Source organism: Thalassophryne amazonica, chromosome 7 (assembly GCF_902500255.1).
Source record: "Thalassophryne amazonica chromosome 7, fThaAma1.1, whole genome shotgun sequence".
Taxonomy (NCBI): domain Eukaryota; kingdom Metazoa; phylum Chordata; class Actinopteri; order Batrachoidiformes; family Batrachoididae; genus Thalassophryne; species Thalassophryne amazonica.
The window spans coordinates 97179277-97201717 of NC_047109.1; the positions used below are offsets into that span (position 1 = coordinate 97179277).

General features: G+C 39.9%; 2 protein-coding genes across 2 annotated transcripts in view; both read left to right on the forward strand.

The window, feature by feature from the left end:
- Window positions 1-2345, forward strand: part of lars2 (leucyl-tRNA synthetase 2, mitochondrial) — a 93915-nt gene extending 91570 nt beyond the window's left edge. Inside the window, 1 exon segment of the mRNA XM_034175187.1 lies at window positions 1617-2345. Within this exon segment, the coding sequence (XP_034031078.1) occupies window positions 1617-1796 (180 nt within the window). The 3' untranslated portion in view covers window positions 1797-2345.
- Window positions 2346-19590: 17245 nt separating this feature from the next.
- limd1a (LIM domains containing 1a) overlaps window positions 19591-22441 on the forward strand; it is a 65472-nt gene continuing 62621 nt past the window's right edge. The window contains exon 1 of the mRNA XM_034175188.1: window positions 19591-21291. Within this exon, the coding sequence (XP_034031079.1) occupies window positions 20220-21291 (1072 nt within the window). The 5' untranslated portion in view covers window positions 19591-20219. The remainder of the gene's footprint in view (window positions 21292-22441) is intronic.

A 22441-nucleotide genomic window follows, 5' to 3' on the forward strand; every position in this document is an offset into this window, starting at 1 on the left:
GCCCCACGCACCCAGGAAAGACAGAAATGAAAGTGCATGTTTGTGTCAGTGTGCATGGAGACTAATTAAACTAAATAAACATATCTGTTGCACATAATAAGGACCTGTGGAAGTAATATTTCTACAGAGGTCATGCTGAATAAATATGGTGCTAACAGCCTGTCTTTGATTTAGATTTTTTTTTTATTTTACGTAGTATGAATTTACATGGTCTGTCTCCATAGTGAAAAGATTGTTTTTCCCCTCATCACTTTATGCAGTTTGAGACAGAATTATGTTATTTTTTTCTCCAGACTTTTCCAAAAAAAAAAATAGTCATGTATAAATGCAGTGAGTGAATATGTGATTGATTGATAAACCCATCCAATTTAATACAATAACTGAAAAACACGAAATGCTGCAGCCCGTCACATTAAAACAGCCTATAAAGAACACAATATCTTTCCAATTTTGTGAAAACTTGCTGCATCAAATCAATGGGGGGTAAAAGGGCAGCTTTATTTTGTGTGTGTAATATGCCTTAGATGTGTCTGCCACCTGCTGGATGGATGATGGATTAGGAGCAGGTGTGGTTGTCAGTGAGAGAGACGGCGGTTAGAAGACAGCAGTTACATTCTAAAACTCAAATAAACACGGTCATGCCTCCACACAACTCTTCAGGAAGAATTTTTCTGTGAATTTAACCAGAAAAGAAAGAGAGCAAGGCACATGGTCGACGTTGGCACACTGGGACTGGGGTCTGTGAGAGGAGACGGTTTCTGTGCAGAAATGTATTAAACCAGAGATATAAACCCTTATTTTCTGACTAACAACATGGTCATGGGTCCTCACAACCCTCCAGATAGGATTTTGTATGAATGTAACTGTAGCAGACACTTCTTCATTCTCTCTCTCTCCCTCTCACTCTTTCTTTGTCTGTTTAAAATTCGAGTGGTTTTGAAGTTCCATTTCTGTCACTTCCAAACACGAGGTCTGGTGACCACTAATCACACCACTGCTTGCATGTTGCTTTTTTTTTTTCCTTCTCTAAAATGTGAACACGATTGTGAGGAATGTCTGGTTTGTGTCCTGCAGAGACCCCTGCTTGTATTTTTATTTTTTTTTAGGTGTGCATATGGACACTTCTGTCTTTCTCCCAACACTTACTGTAAAAGTCATCAATCTTAAATGCACCTTACTTTTTAAGAGACATGTGTTTACTATATTTGAGCGCCAAGTGATGGATGACTGTTGCGACTGAGCTTTGTGTTGTGGTCATCCTCAGCCCTGCGGAGTTGACCTCACTTCCTCAGTCCTCTAATCGCTTCCTTGGGTTTGTCCCAGAAGAGAGGTCAAGGCTGAATGACCTCAGACACACCATTAATTTTCAACCGCTTCCAGAGACACTCTACATGTGTACAGGTTCACATTAAGGCTGCGCACACACTCATATAGAAAGTAAACTAGGTTTTAATGGGTCAGTGTCTACAGGGTTTTATTTTGGGACATTTGAGCCAAAGGGACAGATTCAACTTAACGGGGCAGAAATTCTGTGAAAGGTGAAGATGAGTTAAAAGCGGAACATTTGTCAGAACAGATTAGTAACATCTCCCGTCTGTTCTTGATTTTACCCTCAGATAAACAACAAGGCATGTGGGAAGCTGACGGTGCCTCAGCAGGTGTCCAAAGATGTGGAGAGTCTGCAGCGGCTGGTTTTAGAGAGCCCACTTGGACAGACGTTTCTCTGTGAACACACCATCAAACGAGCCATCCTTTCCCCCAGGACCACGCTCATCAACTTCCTCACTGAGGAGTAATTGTTGGGTATCAAGGACTAATTTTGCAACTGTAAAGTGGATGCGTATGCCTGGCAATCAGTGAGTTAAAGGGTAAGTTCACTTTTTTCTTTTTTTGTGACATTAAACTCTTCTTAGCAATCAAGCCTCTGAGTGTTCAACCCACATTGATGATTACTGTGTGAGAAATTATCTTTTGAAAAAAAATATTTTGGAAGCACTGAATGACAGTGAATAGGGCAACTCTCACTCAAGTTACAATAACACTAACAGTCTACTGTATAATCATCAGCACCTCTGTGGGAATCGACATTTGAAGAAATATGGCTAGCCAGGTGTATTTTTTTCTAATATACCAGTTTATTAACTGCATCAGTGTAAGAAAGTGGTTCCACTCAGTTTCTTTCCTGCTTATCTCATACACGGGTTAGGTGGGATTTTTTTCAGAACTGTTTTACTAAAGTACATTATAATAAATGATGTAAAGGATTTAGTAAAACCAAAAACAAATGATTTAGTAAAACCAAAATTGGAATTTATTAATACAGTGCATCCAGAAAGTATTCACAGTGCTTCACTTTTTCCACATTTTATGTTACAGCCTTATTTAATTTTCAATTTCAATTTATTTTCCTTTATATAGCGCCAAATCACAACAGGGTTGCCTCAAGGCGCTTCACACAGGTAAGGTCCAACCTTACCAACCCCCAGAGCAACAGTGGTAAGGAAAAACTCCCTCTGAGGAAGAAACCTCAAGCAGACCAGACTCAAAGGGGTGACCCTCTGGGCCATGCTACAAACATAAATTACAGAAACAATTCACGGACAAATATACAAGAATTGCTGTTGGTGCACAGGACAGGAGGGTCGCCAACACAAATACAACTCCCATCTCTGGATGGAGCTGCACCTTAAACAGAGAGAAAAAACAGAATCGGGCATCAGAAAGACAAAAAATACTGTATAATTTGCCAGCATTAAACAACAAGAAAAACAGAGAAATACTAAGGTGATCGCCGGCCACTAACCCAAAACTTCACTAAAAGACCCAGAATTTAGGTAAAGTTGAGGCCGCAGCCCGCTCCAGTTACTAATAAATGAATTAAGAGTTAAAAAGCATAAAACAAAACTGTACCAGTATGCTAGCCATATGAAAGGGAAAAGAAGATTCAAAAATGGATGAAATTAACTTTTTCCTCACAATTATACACAGAATACCCCATAATGACAATGTGAAAAAGTTTTCTTTTTGAGATTTTTGCAAATTTATTCAAAATGTAAGGAAAAAATAAAAAAAACAGAAAATAAAAGAAATCACATGTACATAAGTATTCACAGCCTTTGCCATTAAGCTCAGAATTGAGCTCAGGTGCATCCTGTTTCCACTGATCATCCTTGAGATGTTTCTACAGCTTAATTGGAGTCCACCTGGGGTAGATTCAGTTGATGATTTGGAAAGGCACACACCTGTCTACCTATAAGGTCCCACAACTGACAGTGCATGTCAGAGCACAAACCAAGGATGAAGTTGAAGGAATTGTCTGTAGACCTCCGAGACACGATTGTCTCAAGGCAGAAATCTGGGGAAGGGTACAGAAACATTTCTGCTGCTTTGAAGGTCCCAGTGAGCACAGTGGCCTCCATCATCCATAAGTGGAAAAAGTTTGGATCCACCAGGACTCTTCCTAGAGCTGGCCGTCCTTCTAAACTGAGTGATCGGGGAGAAGGACTTTAGTTAGTGAGGGTGACCAAGAACTTGATGGCACTCTTTCAGAGCTCCAACATTCCTCTATGGAGAAAGGAGAACCTTCCAGAAGGACAACAGTCTCTGCAGCAATCCACCAATCAGACCTGTATGGTAGAGTGACCAGACGGAAGCCACTCCTTAGTAAAAGATACATGACAGCCCAACAGGAGTTTACCACAAGGCACCTGAAGGACTCTCAGACCATGAGAAACAAAATTGTCTGGCCTGAGGAGACAAAGATTGAACTCTTTGGCGTGAATGCCAGGCGTCATGTTTCATGGAAACCATTTCTGCAGTGAAGCACGGTGGTGGCAGCATCATGCTGTGGGGATGTTTTTCAGCAGCAGGAACTGAGAGACTAGTCTGGATTGAGGCAGAGATGAATGCAACAATGTACAGAGACATCCTGGATGAAAACCTGCTCCAGAGCACTCTTGATCTGAGACTGGGGGTGACAGTTCATCTTTCAGCAGGACAGTGACCCTAAGCACACAGCCAAGATATCAAAGGAGTGGCTTCAGGACAACTCTGTGAATGTCCCTTGAGTGACCCAGCCAGAGCCCAGACCTGAATCTGATTAAAAATCTCTGTAGAGATCTGAAAATGGCTGTGCACCGACGCTCCCTGTCCAATCTGATGTCGCTTGAGAGGTGCTGCAAAGAGGAATGGCAAAAACTGCTCAAAGATAGGTTACACCAAGCTTTGGCATCATATTCAAGAAGACTTGAGGCTGTAATTGCTACCAAAGGTGCATCAACTAAGTATTGTGCAAAGGGTGTGAATACTTGTGTGCATGTGATTTCTTAGTTTGTTTGTTTTTTATGAATTTGCAAAAATTTAAAAAAAGCATTTTTATGTTGTCATTATGGGGTGTTGTGAGTAGAATTTTGTGGGAAAAATCGAATTTACTCTGTTTTGTTAACAAAACAAATGTGGAAAAAGTGAAGTGCTGTGAATACTTTACGGATGCACTGTAACATTAAATAGTTGGCAGCGTTTTCTGGTAAGCTAGCAAAGCTGCAAGTGATGCTTGTTTGCTGTTAACTGAACCAGCTAACACTTTTTAACTCCCATACTTTACTGAACAATGAACACCTGCAGTAGAAGTTCACAGTATAACTACTAATGTGTTAATAGCACAGACTGTATATACTGGACAGATCTGTCATGATGTCACCGGTAGGTTTTCTCAAGAGCGGTTTGAAGCTCAAATGCGGTGGCTCTCGTTGATGTCTTGGCAGTGTCCGACTCTGTCTGAGTCCCATAAATGGGTAAAGAGGTGGAGCATAGGCAAGACCGCCGTATCCTGTCTGGGATGAATCAAACCCAACCCCAATCACCAATAATAACTTTAAAAGAAATCATAAAATGCATATTAATGACTGCACTGTACAATATCAGGTTTTGAAAAAATGTGCATTGTGTTCAGGTAGAGCTCTACTACACTTGCACTATTAACACCTGCGGATTTCCGTTTGTGATAAAAAGATTTGTCTCATGACATGATTAAGGGTGAGTAGAGGATCAGTTGCTAACAATGTTTAAGCATGACTAAAGTTCTAAAAGGTGAAGTTGTCCTTTAACACAGAGATATACAGTTTGTGAAAATGATAATAATTTAATGTAAATGTGACAAACTTTTAATTATATTTTCCAGTTTTTAATAAACAGTTCAAATAACAGTGGGTTTGCTGTTTCTCTGGTGGAATTGCCTCGTGAGAGTCAGGTGTTCATTCTGAATGTAATATTTTTTTATAATCATACATGGGTTCAGGCACTGTGAGATCTACATGCAGTGTTCCACATACAACCTCAGCTTCATGCCACTCTCTGCCTCGTATCTTGACGCCGTCACGTGGTCATACCTCTTGTCTTATCAGTCTTTGCTTCCGCATTTCTTTGCTGCTTTTAGCTGCAGGCTACTTCTGAGCACCATACATGGACCGCGGTCTGGCTCTGGGGCATGGCACTGATCCCTGTGACCCATGTCCTTGGATCTGTTGTCATCAGAAGGCTTGTTGGAAGTCAGTGAAAACTCCAATGCACTCAGGGATTTGACTCCTCAATGCCGATGCCTGTCCCTCAGCTCTCTGCTCAGCTTTGATCCAACATGACTGTGGCAGCAGCACCGTGATGACAGCACACACACTCCATTGACAACATAACTGCGTGCAACACCCATTGACCTATGTTTAATTAGTTGTGCCCCCCCCCCCCCCCCCCCCCATGAAGTGGGTGTGATCTTAAAAAAATAAAATAAAATCTCCAAACATTAAAACTCTCTTAAATAGCTATATTCATAGCTATATTTCTGCACCATCTAGCTTTATATTGTATTTTTCATATGCTGCCTTTATAATTGCTTATATTTCCTTTATTGTGTATCATTATTATTGTATTTTTACTACTACTTATCTATTTTATGTGCTGATTCTCTATATTGTTTGGCATTCACTGTGGGCAGCAAAGAAAGATTTTCATTGTACACAGAAACATGTTTCCTTACTGTGCATCTGACAATAAACTTTTATCTTAAACTAAGGTGTCTAAAAACTGTATTAAAGACAATGTGATACATCCTGAAAGGAACCTGTTTTTAGGTCTTTGAGAAACTACTCTTTTGTGCCACTTGTTTCCTTGTTGGCCTCTTTCACCCTCATTGGACGCATCTCACATGCAGGGGTTAAGATACTGACTTCCATTATAAATGTTACACACGTCTAAATTGTAAGCCTAGATTATGCTTGTAGCAGGAGGCTTTCTACGTGCACAGGCAGACTTTAGGGTCTTATCCAGGTTTTGCACAGTACGGCGCCTTTAAACAACCTGTAATGTGCAAAGACATTTTCACTCCATTTCAGACTTCATCACATTTCACTGGTACCAAAATAGATGGCAGCATAGTGTTGGGAGGGAGGAGGGGGTGATAATTGGTCTGCTTTGATAGACGGATGACCCGTGTACAGGGTCACTAAGGGTGCTTTCACACCTACTATGTTTGGTTTGGACTTTCTGACTTTTCAGTTTGCTCTGAACCAAAATACACATGAAAGCTGCCTTGGACCACAGTCCAGACCAAAGAACCATAATTTGGTGGGACCAAAAGTAGTGAGTGGGCTCTGTCTAGCTCAAACTGAACCAAAGGCCACTTCATTTTCAGTGTGTAAACAGTTTTTTGATGGTGTGGACCAATTAGATGAAGGTGAGGCAGGTTATCACTCACTCACTTATCTTCAACTGCTTCTCTAGTTAACGGTAGGCAGGTTATTGTCATCCTTTAAAAGTAGAAGATGAAAAGAAATGAAAGTAGTAACAGTCGTCGGAGCACATAGGAGGAGGAAGATACGCAGTTTAATTGCTATTTTGTCAGGAGAAGTAAATATAACTCATTGCTAAAATACCCTCAGCCGTATTAATATAGGAAACAGAATGTGACCTTTTGACTTCTTAAAATAGGTCAAGGTTAGCCATCTTTGAGCTTGTCCAAGGTCTGTATCCCAAAAATGCTCCCTCTGAATTTTAAGACCCTGGTAGTAATAGGACTGGACTTATGCTACGGACGGATGTAAGGCCTTTGCAATATCCGATGGCCTCGGGTAAAAATCAACTTGAAAAGTTGCATAAAAAGTTTCTGCATTCAAACTGAACTCCACATCACATTAAAAACAAGCCAGCATCCGACACACGACTACAAAATCAATTAATGTCAAGTATAGGGAGATACAGCCTACGTACCTGATGATGTTAGGATATAAGGACGTCATGGAAAGTTTTTTAGTGCAAATGCAAAAATGCAATGTGAGACCAAACATAAAAACATGAATCTTGCTCTGGACTTTCAGGTATAAAAAATGGCTGAAACTTTCCAAATTTTCACCAAATTTGTCAGAATAGACTTAGTGGGCAATTGCACCGTGACAGATGTTACATTTGTAAGGGGTCTGAGCCTTTTCAACCAGTCTTGCACTAAAAGTTGAAGCCAGAAGTCCCTAAGCTTGTGTGTGTGCACAGTTAAGGTCTTGAGGTATTTAGGCAGGGAAAAAAAGATATCCAGTGATGCTTCTCTTTTGTTGTGAAAAGAAAAATATGGTGTGACAGATGTTACAAGAAAAAGACATGAAAATTTCCTTAAACTTTATTTCAAACTTCTCTGAAAACTAACAAGGATTCATGATTGTGAACTCCAGGTATATGGGAGAAGTAGGCTCGCTAATATACTGACTGCAGTAGAGAACAAATATATGTTTGGCAGCACTGACTTCAGCGTTGTGAAAAATTCCGTGTGACTGACATTACATCTGATTCATTAACATGACTTGCAGATAAAAAGACATGTTTTCTGAAATATTTTACTGATTTGCTTAGGAAAAGATGAAATAATCCAATTATTGACCATTTTTTGCATCAAGTTACACTCTTCATGCATTTCTGGGTTTTAAAGGTTTTAGGAAATCTGAGAAAATAGTTTCCTCTCCCCCTACATGCCCTACCTTTCTAGAGATACATACAATAATAATACTATGTTTAACCAAAAAAATCAAATGTAAAAATCTGGCAAAAACTGATAACCAACCAATTTAACTAATCATTTAATAGTCAAAATTAATGTGGGAAAGGGATATTTCCCAATGAATTCAACTTGTATTATCAAGTTGGGGTTGTGACCTTTTTTCAGAATCCATAACTGAAAATAATTTTTTTCTGCTCATGTCCCATTTTAATGGAATTGTACTTGTGTAAATGTCACACACTCCCTTTGGCTAAATGTTCTGTAATTTTATGGTATACCTTTGAGTTGCACTCCGTGAGAAAACACACCTCATGCTGCACGACACTCTCCGAAGGTTACCAAACCCAGCCAAGACTGATAAAGGCTTAAAGTGATGTCTGATGAGATGGTTTAAAACGGCAGGTGTGAGATTACAGATGTAGTTCAGGTGAGCTATTTTTTTTCAGAAACTTTTACCATAGTTGGTGGTGAAAGTGTGGTTGGGGACACCACATACAGTCATTGGCCACTTCATGACTTACACCTTGCTAGTACTGGGTTGGACAGTTTGCCCATTAATTGTTCATTCCATAGAGTCAACACTTCATGACTCCACAAGGGAGGTGATGGTCTAGTGCTTAAGCGTTGGTCTTGAGGCCAGAGGATCCTCTGTTCAAACCCCAGCCAGACCAGGGAATCACTAAGGGCCTTTGGGCAAGGTCCTTAATCCCCATGTTGATCCCAGTGTGTAGTGAACACCTTGCATAGCAGCACCCTCACATCGGTGTGAAAACAGGCGCAGTCCAACAGTGTGCTGAATTGTTCCTCAGAGGTTTTGCACCACATTAACCCGACAGCATCACTCATTTGCCACATTTCACCACCACACCAGCCTGAACTGTTGATACAAGGTAGGATGGATCCATGCTTTGATGTTGTCAACCCTACCATCTGAATGTTGCAGCAGAAACTGAGACTCAGCAGAACGGGCTGTATTTGTTTTTTCCAGTATGCCATTGTCCAATTTCCTTTTCCCAGCTGATAGGAAGTGGTACCATGTGTCATCTTCTGCTGTAGCCTATGTGCTTCCAAATCTGCCATGTTTTGCATTCAGAAATGACCTTCTGCATATGTTGACCATCACGACTGGTTATTTGAGTTACCGTTTCAATTTTATCAACTTAAATAATTTTGGCCAGAAGATACTTTTCACCCAGAAAACTAGTTTTACTACTACATATTTTTTTTACTACTACTGTGTTTTCCTATTGGATGTTTTTTTCCTTTAACACCATCGTTCGTAGACCATGCAGATGACAGTATGTGTCAGTCAGCAGTTTCTAAAATATTCAAACCAGACTGTGTAGCACCAAAAACCATGGCAGGCATTCATTAATTCATTTGCTATACCTGCTTACTCCAATCAAAGGTCACAGGCATGTTCTGAGTAAAGAAATGAACCTTTCTTCCACATTTTTATAACTGGTAAGAACTTAAGCAGATCAAACACAAAAGTGCTGTGTTCTCAATTTTTAAAAAAATAAACATTGGTTTAAAAAAAATGTTTAGACATAGAGATAAATCATACCTTCCTTCCTGAACCTCAGAACCTTACCAGGAAAAGACTCACAGGAGAAACAGAATAACAGGAAGATAAACAAGGAGGAGAAAAAAGGGAATAAAGAGACAAATGCTGCATATCCAGACTTCTTGTGTTTTGTGTGTGATCTCAGTTTGGGTGAATTTTTATCTTGACTTGCTGCTGCTGCGGCACAAAAACAAAAAGAGAATTTATGAGAGCAACTCAATATTACAACGTTTTATCTTCTCTCGTTTCGTCTGTTGTGTGCCGTGTTGTCTTTCACACTTTCACACCTGATGTGCGAAATGTACAAAACAGAAAAAGATAACCCACAGGGGTAACTGTGAACCTTTAACTGCTGTAGTTATTGCACTTTAGCTACTAAACACGCCTGAACTTGACCTGCACGTTCAGCTGACAGCAGCACCGTAATCATTTTTAACCAGGAAAAAGCTTTCAAGTCTCAAACTCCAAAGCAGACATTTTTGGGAGCAGTGTTGCTGATGAATTCTAAGCTGTACCAGTGTGATTCCTCTCATTAATTTTCTTTCCAGCAGCTCCTGGAGTCATTTAACACTTTTTTTGTCAGCTCTCCCGTTTCCATGACGACTCAGATTATTATTGACCAAACAGTATTTCCCTCAAATGTACAGTGTGATTTCTCTGAGCGCCGTCCTCTTCACAGACTGTGCCGGTGGAAAGAAGCAGGGTGAGAGCCTGGACCAGGTTCTGTATCCAGAGGGTCACACGGTCACACCTCAGCTCATTATCTTTGGAGGTTGACCTCCAGACTGCTAATTTGGTCGTACGTTGAAGCACATTTTGTTCTGTGATCTCATTTTACGAGCAGATTTTTCAGGGAAACTTGACTCTGAGTGTGCATGTGAAGATGCTGCACTTCTCCATGATAAGTCATTCATTTTTCCTGTGAATGATGGAAATATGATGTCACATTCTATTAGCAGCTACATTTGCAGTTCTGATGTTTTCATACAAATGTAAAATATTTAAGACTACGAAGGTGTCCAAGTATTCACATATTCAAAGCTTGTTCAGATTGCTGCCTCAGAGCAGATGTTTTTATATGTGTGTGTATGTATTATTTATATATATATACATATATATACATAAAGGTCTATGTCTGTCTGTCCGGGATAAATTCCCAAACTATAATATGGAGCCCTAAAAACTATATATTCTGAATCATGACATGGGGAACAAACTGGTACCATTTTTTTAAAGGTTGAACTGAAAATTACCCCAAAATAGCCCTTTATGTAAGACCATACAGTGTTGTACCATGTGCTTTTCATGCTGCCACTTCTGTCTTTCTGTCCGGGATAAACTCCCAAACTATAATATGTAGCCCTAAAAACTGTATATATTCTGAATCCTCATGACACGGGGAACAAACTGGTACAATTTTTTTTTTTTTAAGTTGAACTGAAAATTACCCCCAGAATAGCCGGCTGTGGGTATGAACAGGCAGATTCAAATTTCTAGCCCTGTATATGTGTTGGCCATCTCTGTTTATTTAATCCCTTCCTTCAGCTACTTTATGTTCTCAACTGTTAAGCACCTGACTGTCCTGTACAACCCACTTTGCCTTCCTGTCTGAATACATTCATTTTATGTTTGTAAAATTGCAATGTAAAAACAGTGAAATACACCACTACCTCAGTTTTGATTCATTGATATTTACATTTACTGTTACCTACCTTTTGTGTGTAATTTTGTTATAAATTTGATTGCAAAACAAAGTCTGCATGAAGGACTTCAAATGTGTTTGTCTTTTAACCAAGTATTTCCACTTAGTTTGGGGAGTCCACCTCTTATAGTTCTGCTGGACAAACTTTAGCCCATTAACTGTTATATTTTTAAGACATCAGCATTACAAAAACAAATGTTGGGCAGTTGTTTTGATTAAAATGAGTGGCATTTGGCTTATGTCTAAAACAGGTTAACGTGGGCAGTGCTGGGTACCGCAGCTAGTGTGTGTGTGTGTGTGTATCTATCTATCTATCTATCTATCTATCTATCTATCTATCTATCTATCTATCTATCTATCTATCTATCTATCTATCTATCTATCTATCTATCTATCTATCTATCTATCTATCTATCTATCTATCTATCTATCTATCTATCTATCTATCTATCTATCTATCTATCTATCTATCTATCTATCTATCTATCTATCTATCTATCTATCTATCTATCTATCTATCTATCTATCTATCTATCTATCTATCTATCTATCTATCTATCTATCTATCTATCTATCTATCTATCTATCTATCTATCTATCTATCTATCTATCTATCTATCTATCTATCTATCTATCTATCTATCTATCTATCTATCTATCTATCTATCTATCTATCTATCTATCTATCTATCTATCTATCTATCTATCTATCTATCTATCTATCTATCTATCTATCTATCTATCTATCTATCTATCTATCTATCTATCTATCTATCTATCTATCTATCTATCTATCTATCTATCTATCTATCTATCTATCTATCTATCTATCTATCTATCTATCTATCTATCTATCTATCTATCTATCTATCTATCTATCTATCTATCTATCTATCTATCTATCTATCTATCTATCTATCTATCTATCTATCTATCTATCTATCTATCTATCTATCTATCTATCTATCTATCTATCTATCTATCTATCTATCTATCTATCTATCTATCTATCTATCTATCTATCTATCTATCTATCTATCTATCTATCTATCTATCTATCTATCTATCTATCTATCTATCTATCTATCTATCTATCTATCTATCTATCTATCTATCTATCTATCTATCTATCTATCTATCTATCTATCTATCTATCTATCTATCTATCTATCTATCTATCTATCTATCTATCTATCTATCTATCTATCTATCTATCTATCTATCTATCTATCTATCTATCTATCTATCTATCTATCTATCTATCTATCTATCTATCTATCTATCTATCTATCTATCTATCTATCTATCTATCTATCTATCTATCTATCTATCTATCTATCTATCTATCTATCTATCTATCTATCTATCTATCTATCTATCTATCTATCTATCTATCTATCTATACAGAGAGAGAGAGAGAGTGTGTGTTTCATCCTGTGAGAATATATACAATTTTTAATATATAGTAACAGACGATTGCTGCTGTTGCACTCGTAATTTAAATGATCCCCCCCTAAAACACAAACAAAAGGATAACAAAGATGCAAACTGTAACAGCAAGCATCAAACAGTACTTACTGGACCAGGAGGTCATGATTATGCTAGTCCTAGAAGTACACAGTTTGCCATGCATGAGCAACCCTGTTAAATAAAAGGTATGCATTGTGCTCCACATGCATTGAAAGGGCGGGCAGCTCAAGGATCAATTCCCCACAACACCAACAGGTAATGAGTGACCCCAAGTAATTCAGACCAATCACACCTCCTGCAGGAGCATGCCAGCTAAATGACTGCAAGAGAGAAGGTCCCAAACCTCAGAAAGAGGACAAGCTAATGTCCCATCTACATAACCCTGCCTACCAAGGAAAGAGCAGGTTATGGTACCCAGCACCACTGAATGCCTTGCGGATGATGACGCAGCACTGGAGCCAACAGGCAGAAATCCTCCCACCACTGGCACAAGGCATGCACCCATACAGTCAGGACCATGAGCTCACTAGGAACGATCAACACTACTCAGAAGTCCATCTCCCACTCCTCTAGCATGCCACCCCACTACCACTTCCAGCCAAAGCCAGACCTAATACCTTGAGCTCACCAAGCAACAGCAGCATCACCAAACACCCCTTCAACAGTCCACACCTACAGTGTATGTGTGTATTATGGACACAAAATTTTTGCAACCCCGTAGTCCAATGTCATATTCTGATTAGCTTTTCCTAGCAAACAATGAAAATCAATTGGATTTTGTTTGTTTGTATTTGATCAAAAAAAGGTCACCCATGATGACTAACATTGAAATTTTTTATACTCTGTTGCATTTGGATGGATTTCCAAGAACTAGAACCCTGGTTGAAAAATTAAAAAAAAAAGGGAAAAGCATGATGACTCAGCAATACAATTTCATCACCATTGAAGTCTTACAAATGCTAAGAATTTATTGAAAGCCAAGAGAGCTAGGCAACATTGCCCATATGCAAACAGGTTTTGCATAAGAGTACAAACATGGGTTCATGGGTGAATTGTTTTGGAGGTAGCTCAAAAGTGAGTTCACTTCAATTGCTCATGCATAAAAGTGCATCTAAATATGATACAGGAAGTTGTTCTTGAGGAAAAAATTAAAAAGTTGCATACAACCCCAAATTAGAAAACACTGGGATGGCATAGAAAATGCAAAAAAATACCATGATTCTTTGACTTCTATTTCATTGCAGACAGTATGAAAACAAGGACGAAGAGCAAGAGCACAAGCTGAAGAACGATGATATCTGATCCTTCAGATGGCACTGCATCAAGAACAGTCATTCATCAATAGCTGATATAAGTACATGGGTAATTAATTATTTTGGGAGACTTGTCAAGCGGTACCATACAGCATTACATTCACAAATGCCGCTTAAATGTTTACAGTGCAAAAAACTCTTTATATTAACCTTGTCCAGAAGCGGCATCAACTTCTCTGGGCTTGGTGGCATCTGAGTTGGAGTATCACACAGTGGAAAAGAGTATTGTGGTCACTTCAGTATTCCAGGTCTTTTTTGTTGTTTTTAACGAAGTAATGGAGGCCATGTGCTCCAGATCAAAGATGAAATGGACCATCCAAACTATTATCAACAGCAAGTCCAAAAGCCAGGGTCTGTCATGGTGTGGAGTTTTGTCAGTGCTCTTGGCAATAGTAATATCTACTTCTGTGATGGCAGCATTAATCCAAAAAAGTACATTGAGATTTTAGACCAACATATGCTGCCTTCAAGATGACATCTTTTCCTGGAATACCCGTGTGTTTTCAACAGGACAATGCAAAACCACATTATGGACACATTACAAAGGCATGGCTCCGATAGAAGATACATACGTATCCGTATACGTATACATCTCGTATGCTAAATTGGCCTCCCTACAGTATTGACCTACACAAATTAACAACTGGAGCTCTTCATCACTTGGTCCATACTCTTCATCACTCCTCCAAGCCAAAACGTAAGTGTTGTGAGAAGGAATAGCAACATTAGAAAGTGGTAAATGATTTAGCATCCCAACTTTTTTGGAATGTTTTGCAGGTCGTAAATGTAGGAATAGATGTATATTAAATGAAATGAAGTTGACACAAAACATGAAATATTTTGGGTTCATACTGTCTGTCATGAAATAGAGGTCAACTGGGATGTAGAATTAATTGTCTTTTTTCCATTTATTGTTGACTGATTTAACTAAACCCTGAAGGATGTTCAGTGAGTTAGGAATGTATTTGTTTTCACCCCTTGACTGTATCAGCTGGTCATAAAAGTACTTTTTGTCATTGTGTTGAGTGTGTGAATTTTTGCAGTCCATTATTTTGTCTTGTATTTTACTGAATTTAGCTTATGTTGCGAATTTCCGTTTAGCGAGTAAGGATTTAATTTAGTTCATATATGTATATATATATATAAACTTTTTGGATACAAAAAAGCTGATGTTTTGTAAAAAAAAAAATCCTGTGCCAAAATTGACTCAACCTTATTAGATAAATGTTGAATGTTTTTGTTAGATCTGTAAGAAGATATTGTCATGAATTACGGGAAGTGCTGTTGTATGGCTGGGGGGCCTGGCTGCATTTTGTTTCTGTCTTTTGTTTTTCCTTCCAGGTGGCTTGCATTTGGGACTGAGTGGCTGTGTTGCTGAGGTTATCAGGACCTCACCCTGATCACCTGCGGCTCGTCAGGACTCACAGCTGAGGTGCATCTATATGGATTGGAACATGGTGGCATTTAAGACTGGAGTATACAGTGTGTATTTGCCAGAGACTCGACCTTGTGACCAGACGGGTGAGATTGTCGTCTCGGGAGCCATCTCATCATCAGTGGATGCAGAGAACGTCCAGGGTTTGATGCACGGTCTGTGAAAGAGGAGGAGGTGAGGTCTCACGTTCGTCAGCACACTTCCTGAGGTACGTTAGATTTTGTGACTAACATTTATACAGTCAGTAAATGTGGTGTCCCTCACACCTTTTTATATTGAGCTGTATGTTAGTCATGTATCGGCTTCCACTGCAGTGGAGTTTTGTGAACTGGATGTTCCATGCCTGCAGGTTGGGAAGCTGATTAGTAATCAAGCCAGGAAGTGTTTGCTGTTTGTACACCTTTAAGTGTTCTCTCTGTGTGTAGAGTGTGGACTCACATAATGGTTCCTTCTTTCACAGACTCGGTTTGTTGCGGCCACCTGGGGGGTGTCGGCGGGGTCCTTGGGTCCGAACAGCTTCTGGCTCCGGACGTTAGCGCTGCTGGGAGCGCACCACGCCAGACCGCACTTTCTGTTATTTTTGTATCACTGTTATGTATTAAATTCAGTTAGCCTTTGTACCGTGCTCTGCTTATTTCATACTGGGTCCTTCAAACGCTGGTCGGTTCTCTGAGCTGCGTCCGACACATAACAAGTGCATTGCATTCATTTGATAAATTTATTGTTTTTTTGGAGTAATTATTTGTGTTTTTCTGAGTAATTTATTTTTTGTCTGTTTTTCAGAGTAATTTATTTCTTGGTTTGTGTTCTGAGTAATTAAAATTTTTTTTGGTTTGTTTTTCCGAGTAATTTATTTTTAGGTTTGTTTTTGACTATTTTTTCTGTTTATTTTATTTTTTTTATTATTTTTTGTTGTTGTTGTTGTTTTGTTTTAACTATTTCTTGAGTCACCACATAGCCAGCCTGGATGCATTTCAAATGCATCATCCTGTATCCATGGAGTATACCATATCTGTCCCACTGATCCTGGAGAAAAACTGCAAATCAGGAAAAAAATTACTTTGAAAAACCAACCATAAAAATAAATTACTCTGAAAAACAGGAAAACTCAGAAAAAAAAACCAGAAATAATTATTCCAAAAAACAGTTAAAAAAAAAAAAAAAATTATTCAGAAAAATGCAAATAATTACTCTGAAAAACAAACCAAAAAATAAAAAAAAATTAAATAAACTTATCAAGTGAATGCAATACGCTTCCCTATGAAATAACTTTGATTCTTGTACTCAAAATTGTGTTTCAGGTATTTTTTAAATTAGAAAAATCAATCCATCAATGTGAATCTACAGTATAATCAAATGAACAGACGGTGGGTCAAATAGTCATCAAACTTACCAGGCAAACAGTCCAATAAAAGGCAGGCAAGGCTCAATGCACACAACAAGGGAGCGTAGGTCGGCAACTGGAGATCAAACACAGAGAAACAATGTGAGAGAGCAGCATGCAAGCAAGATAATCTGTCACTCGAGCGATGTCCTGTGTATGGTTAAATAGTGACGCAGTCAAAGGAGGAGGTGAGTGTGCACATGAAACCATAGGTCCATGCGCATGAAGTAAAGTCAAAAAACACACAAGGAAAGCAACATGGAGAGTTCACTACAACAAACAATAATGAGGTAAAATATCACTACAAAATCATCATAATAATAATGATAATAATAAAAAGACAGCAGAAGGCAGACACCAGAATCATGAACTGTGACAATTTGATGTTTCTTAAATTGTACCATCAACAGCAAAGAGTCTTTTCATCATACCACTGCACATCAACTGTAGCGTCCCACCATCATCATCATCATTCGGCTCACAAAAACGGTTTGAATATATTCGCTGTGGTTGGCAGCATTTTTCCCCATTTACAGAAATGAGTTCACCTGCAGCTTTGCTGCACTCAAAGTCTGCCTCATCTCAGCAAAACATTCCATCCAGGGTCAACACACAATGTGGAGAGGTCAGTGTGTGTGTGCAGGAATGTGTGATGTCATATTGCCAGAACAGAACGGGTACAGTGGCGGTAAACAACCCCTCCCACCACATGCAAAATACATGGAAGATTAAACATACAGCCACATCCATCACTGTTTGAAATGTCACATCCTTTTAAGAAGTCAACCACCAGCTATATTGTAATTCTGGAAGTACTCACTATGTCAAGAGCATGTCTCTGCAGTGTTTGTGAATTTTTGCAAAGCATTTGATTTGTTTGATCGGGTTGCTCAGAGGGACATCCTGAAATTTCACAGGATCCATAATAAGTTGCTGTACATCACAGCTAGCATTTACACATGTAGTGAGCGCACCGTGTGGAGTGGAGATGGTCTCTGACTTCTTAATGGTGAACTCTGGTGCTCCTCAGAGATGTGTTCTGGCTCCTGCAATGTTCAGTGGACACTTGGCCTGTGTGTCGATTAGGGGTGGAAACCGGTGGCTTCAGTTCCAATGTTGGCAAGAAGAGGTTTACTGACCTTGACTTCACGGATGATGCTGTTCTTTCCAGACTCAGTGGATATGTTGATTGCAGCAGCTGAGAAGTCGAAAGAGTTGACGTTTCCGGGATTGCAATTGTCTTGTATCAATATTAAGAGCCGTATGTTCTGTGACTTAAAGGACTCCACCATCAGAGATGTATCTATACGTGGTAAAAGTGTTGATCTTGGCTTTGATATCGAGAGATGCCTGGGAAGATTGAATAAAGTCATGAGGTCAGTGGACAGAGATATTTATGCCAATATCTAAGCAGGAGAACAAAGGCCCCAGACTTTAGCGTCCCGATTCATCTGTCAAATTACAGTAAAGGACTGTATAATTATGTATAATATGGACTTCTCATCTTCTTTGTATTATGTTGTTTGATTTTGTATTTTCTGTTTCTTCAGCATTGTAAAACTTTGCAAAACCTTGAAATTGTTACAATGGCCTAAATAGTGGGTCACCCCTTTGAGTCTGGTCTGCTTTAGGTTTCTTCCTCAATATCATCAGAGGGTGTATATTGCCTTACCACTGCCACCTGTGTGCTTGCTCTAGGGGTTTGTAAGGTTAGACCTTACTTGTGTGAACTGCCTTGAGTCAGCTTTGTTGTGATTTGGCACTGTATAAATGAAATAAATTGAATTGTATAATTTAAAGCCACATCAGGGTTGACCTCACCAGGACGTAAGGATGCTACTTTTGGCATGGAAACTATCTCATTCATTCATTTATTTTCTTTTCCAACTTATTTCAATGGATAGGCTGGAGCCTATCCCAGTGGACAAGCCGCCAGTCTATCACAGGGCATGCTATCTTGTGCTTTTGTTGAATTTGAGTTGGACTGTGGTATCAGAAAACATAGTGTCTGATAAGCACTCTGGTTTTATCCCAGCCTTTAAAAAAGAAAAAAAGAACAGCATTTAACTACGTTTAGCACCTACTCATTGTAGAAATGCAAAAATTGACAAACAGCAACACAACAATATCTGATATAACTTCAGTGGGGTATATACACACGCAGCAAATGAAACAAAAATGTGTCACTTATGTGACAGCACAAAATCAGTGTGTTTGTGAGACATAAGGGTTAATGATGTAAGCAGTGTTCTAAACTCATCAGCAGTCATTCAGGGAACAATCAAACTCTGATTATATGATTTCAACAAATTTTGGGGTGGTAATGACAATTGGTTGCTTCACAAATTGTTGGGGTGGCTCTGCCCCCCCTCAGCCCCCAAATGGATCCGCCCTTGCTAACCTGTTTCCCTCCTTGAACGTTGTTTAAAAATACATTATATATACGTGTATTTTACACCATTTTAGTGTTCTTCTAAACAAACCCATCACTTACTGACTTTGTCTTTCCATTATCAATGCAAAATTGTGAAGCTTAAGGACAAAAGCTGAAGCTTTTTTCTTTTTTTTTTGCTGATGAGTCAAACTGCTGTGGTTATTTTTAAAGCTAACGCAGGATGTAACTCTCCGCTTTTGGAGCTGTGGGGAGGAGGAGCAGGCGATTAACTGCCCACAATGAGAAAGTTCAGCTATTTTCAAGCGAAACGTAGGAAGTCAGCGACCAACACTTTTATGATTAATGACACACGGACGGTAATTCACACAACGCTTCGTTTGAGCGCTGCGCCTTTAAAAAACAAACGGTTCCCGTTTGGGTCCCAGCTGTCGGCCGGTGGCCACGTCCCAATCCGCTCCAAAGCGCCCTACCTACGGTGTCGTTGTCAACGACAAGGCGTGATAGTTTTTTTTTTTTTTTTGAACGACCTATCAAGTGATTTTTAACTACTTTAAAGTAGTTTTTCGTGACTACTTGGCTGCTGCGGAGGATGAAGTTTTGAATGAGATGTCGTAGCAGGAGGAGGGGGCACTTTTGGGGGGCTATCAGATTTGGAATCTGCCGCATTTATAACCAGAGAGACGGCGGCTCGCTGAGGACACAGCGAAACGGGACGGACACGTTCAGCCGACAGAACGCCGAGTTTCAAACTTGGAAGTGTTCAGAAGTTTTTTTAAATTTTCTTTTACAAAGGACCGAAAACTTGGAAATAAGAGTGGGGTAGACTTTCCATCTGCTTCTGGATTCATGTCTCCTGTGAAGGCTGCTTCACTGTAAGCTTCTAACTCACTTTTTTGACTTTACCCGAGTAGGACTCTCAAAATGGATAAATACGAGGATTTAGGACTGGAGGCAAGTAAATTCATCGAGGATCTGAACATGTATGAAGCATCCAGAGATGGATTGTTTCGGATGAGGAGGGACGCAGGAAATAATCCAGATTTTGAAGAGACAAGAAGAGTGTTTGCCTCTAAAATGACTAAAATCCACATGCAAAAACACCAAGAGGAGATGGCAAAGAATCACCTGGCCATGAAGATGAACGGAGGCCACAATAGCACCTATTACACCAAAGACCGACCGCCCATCAACAGCTCCAGGCAGCCGGGCGAAGCGGCAGCAAAGCCCCCAATCCTGTCTGGTCCTGGAAGTCCATACACACAGTTTGATGGCCAGAAACCGTATAACAATTACGATAATAACCAACCCAACTCTCCTACCAGCCCAGGGAACCCAACTCAAGGTGCACCAACACTTGGGCGCCCAGTTTGGGCCCCATCCAAGGAGAGTCCGCTTTCTCCATCTTTTGTTGGGAGCAGCAGTGCACCTCCCGTTACCAGTAGCCTTCTATCACCGCAGAATCAAGCTCCAACACCTTCAGAGAGCCGGAATTCATCCTCCACTGCTGGGACAGCCAGTGTATGGGCTGGAGATCTGGCAAAGCCAGCTGTCATCCCTGCCTTGCCCCTGAGTGCTTTCACAGGAGAAACGGAGCTCCACGTGCAGCAGCCTCCTTACCCGGCACCATCTCCAACTTCAAGGCCCTTACCGGGTTCGCTTGACCCTTACCACAATGGTCCAGTGGCAGCTTCCTCGCTCCTGCCTGCAACTCCTGACTCCCCTTCGCCAAAAGGTCAGGTCACATCCCCGAACCCTGGACATGTCTCCAGAAGCAGCAGCGGGGGTCAAGGTCAGAGCCACATACCCGGCAGTGGACAGGCGATTTATAGTGAAACTGAAGGCCTGTCCTCCCCTAAATCTCTGCCGCTGCCCTGCCTGTCTCTGCACATGCAGCCACCTGAACAGGGCCCGTCAGCAGCTGAAATAAAATTAGAAGCTCTCACTAAGCGGCTAGAAAAAGAGATGGATGCCCAGCCAAAGGCTGACTACTTTGGTAAGCCTGTTTAGTCTGTCATTTAGACCGCTGCTCAAAAGCCCATTCAGTGACAGAACTGCCCACCCACAGCTCACGACGTTAACCCACATGTTTTCAATTTAATATATTTACCTCTGTCAAAGAGGAAATCTTCTGTTGCATTTGTTAGTTTGTTGGTTCCTTAGTTAGTCAGCAGGATATAAATTTCATGTCCTTCTATTGGAGACAGCTTGGGTCAAGGAAGGTTGGTTAAGTATCAGGCTTAGAAGATCCACATCAAGGGGCAAATTTGGTCTTTGGTTTTCAATTCTAATTCCTTTGATCCTGCCTGTGATGTTTAATAAGAATTCCTTTAATCCTGGTGCAGAGCTTATCTTTGATTTTTGATTGTAATCCTTGGAGTCTGCAATCACATTGCTGATTAAATTCAGTGGTGAGGATTATAGAGTATTTTATGACCTTTCTTCTTGATTATGAGCTCTAACCAAGACAGAAAGAAAAATGTGAAAAAACACAACTTAGTCAAACAGGTGAGTGATAAGAATCAAAAGCTCAGCAATTAGGATTGAAGTTCAACAATCTGGATCAAAGCACAGCAATGAAAGATAAGTGAGCAGGATTAGTTTTCTCTGGGCCCCTCCCCAATCGGACCGGGAGTGACATGTTTAGCCGCATGTTCTCCTTGAATTGCTGGCTGTCTGAGTGGTGTCCAAAAAATGAGGTGGGCTTCATAGATAATTGGCAAAGCTTCTGGGGAAAACCTGGTCTTGTTAGGAGAGACGGCATCCATCCCACTTTGGATGGAGCAGCTCTCATTTCTAGAAATCTGGCCAATTTTCTTAAATCCTCCAAACCGTGACTATCCAGGGTTGGGACCAGGAAGCAGAGTTGTAGTCTTACACACCTCTCTGCAGCTTCTCTCCCCCTGCCATCCCCTCATTACCCCATCCCCGTAGAGACGGTGCCTGCTCCCAGACTACCAATAACCAGCAAAAATCTATTTAAGCATAAAAATTCAAAAAGAAAAAATAATATAGCACCTTCAACTGCACCACAGACTAAAACAGTTAAATGTGGTCTATTAAACATTAGGTCTCTCTCTTCTAAGTCCCTGTTGGTAAATGATATAATAATTGATCAACATATTGATTTATTCTGCCTAACAGAA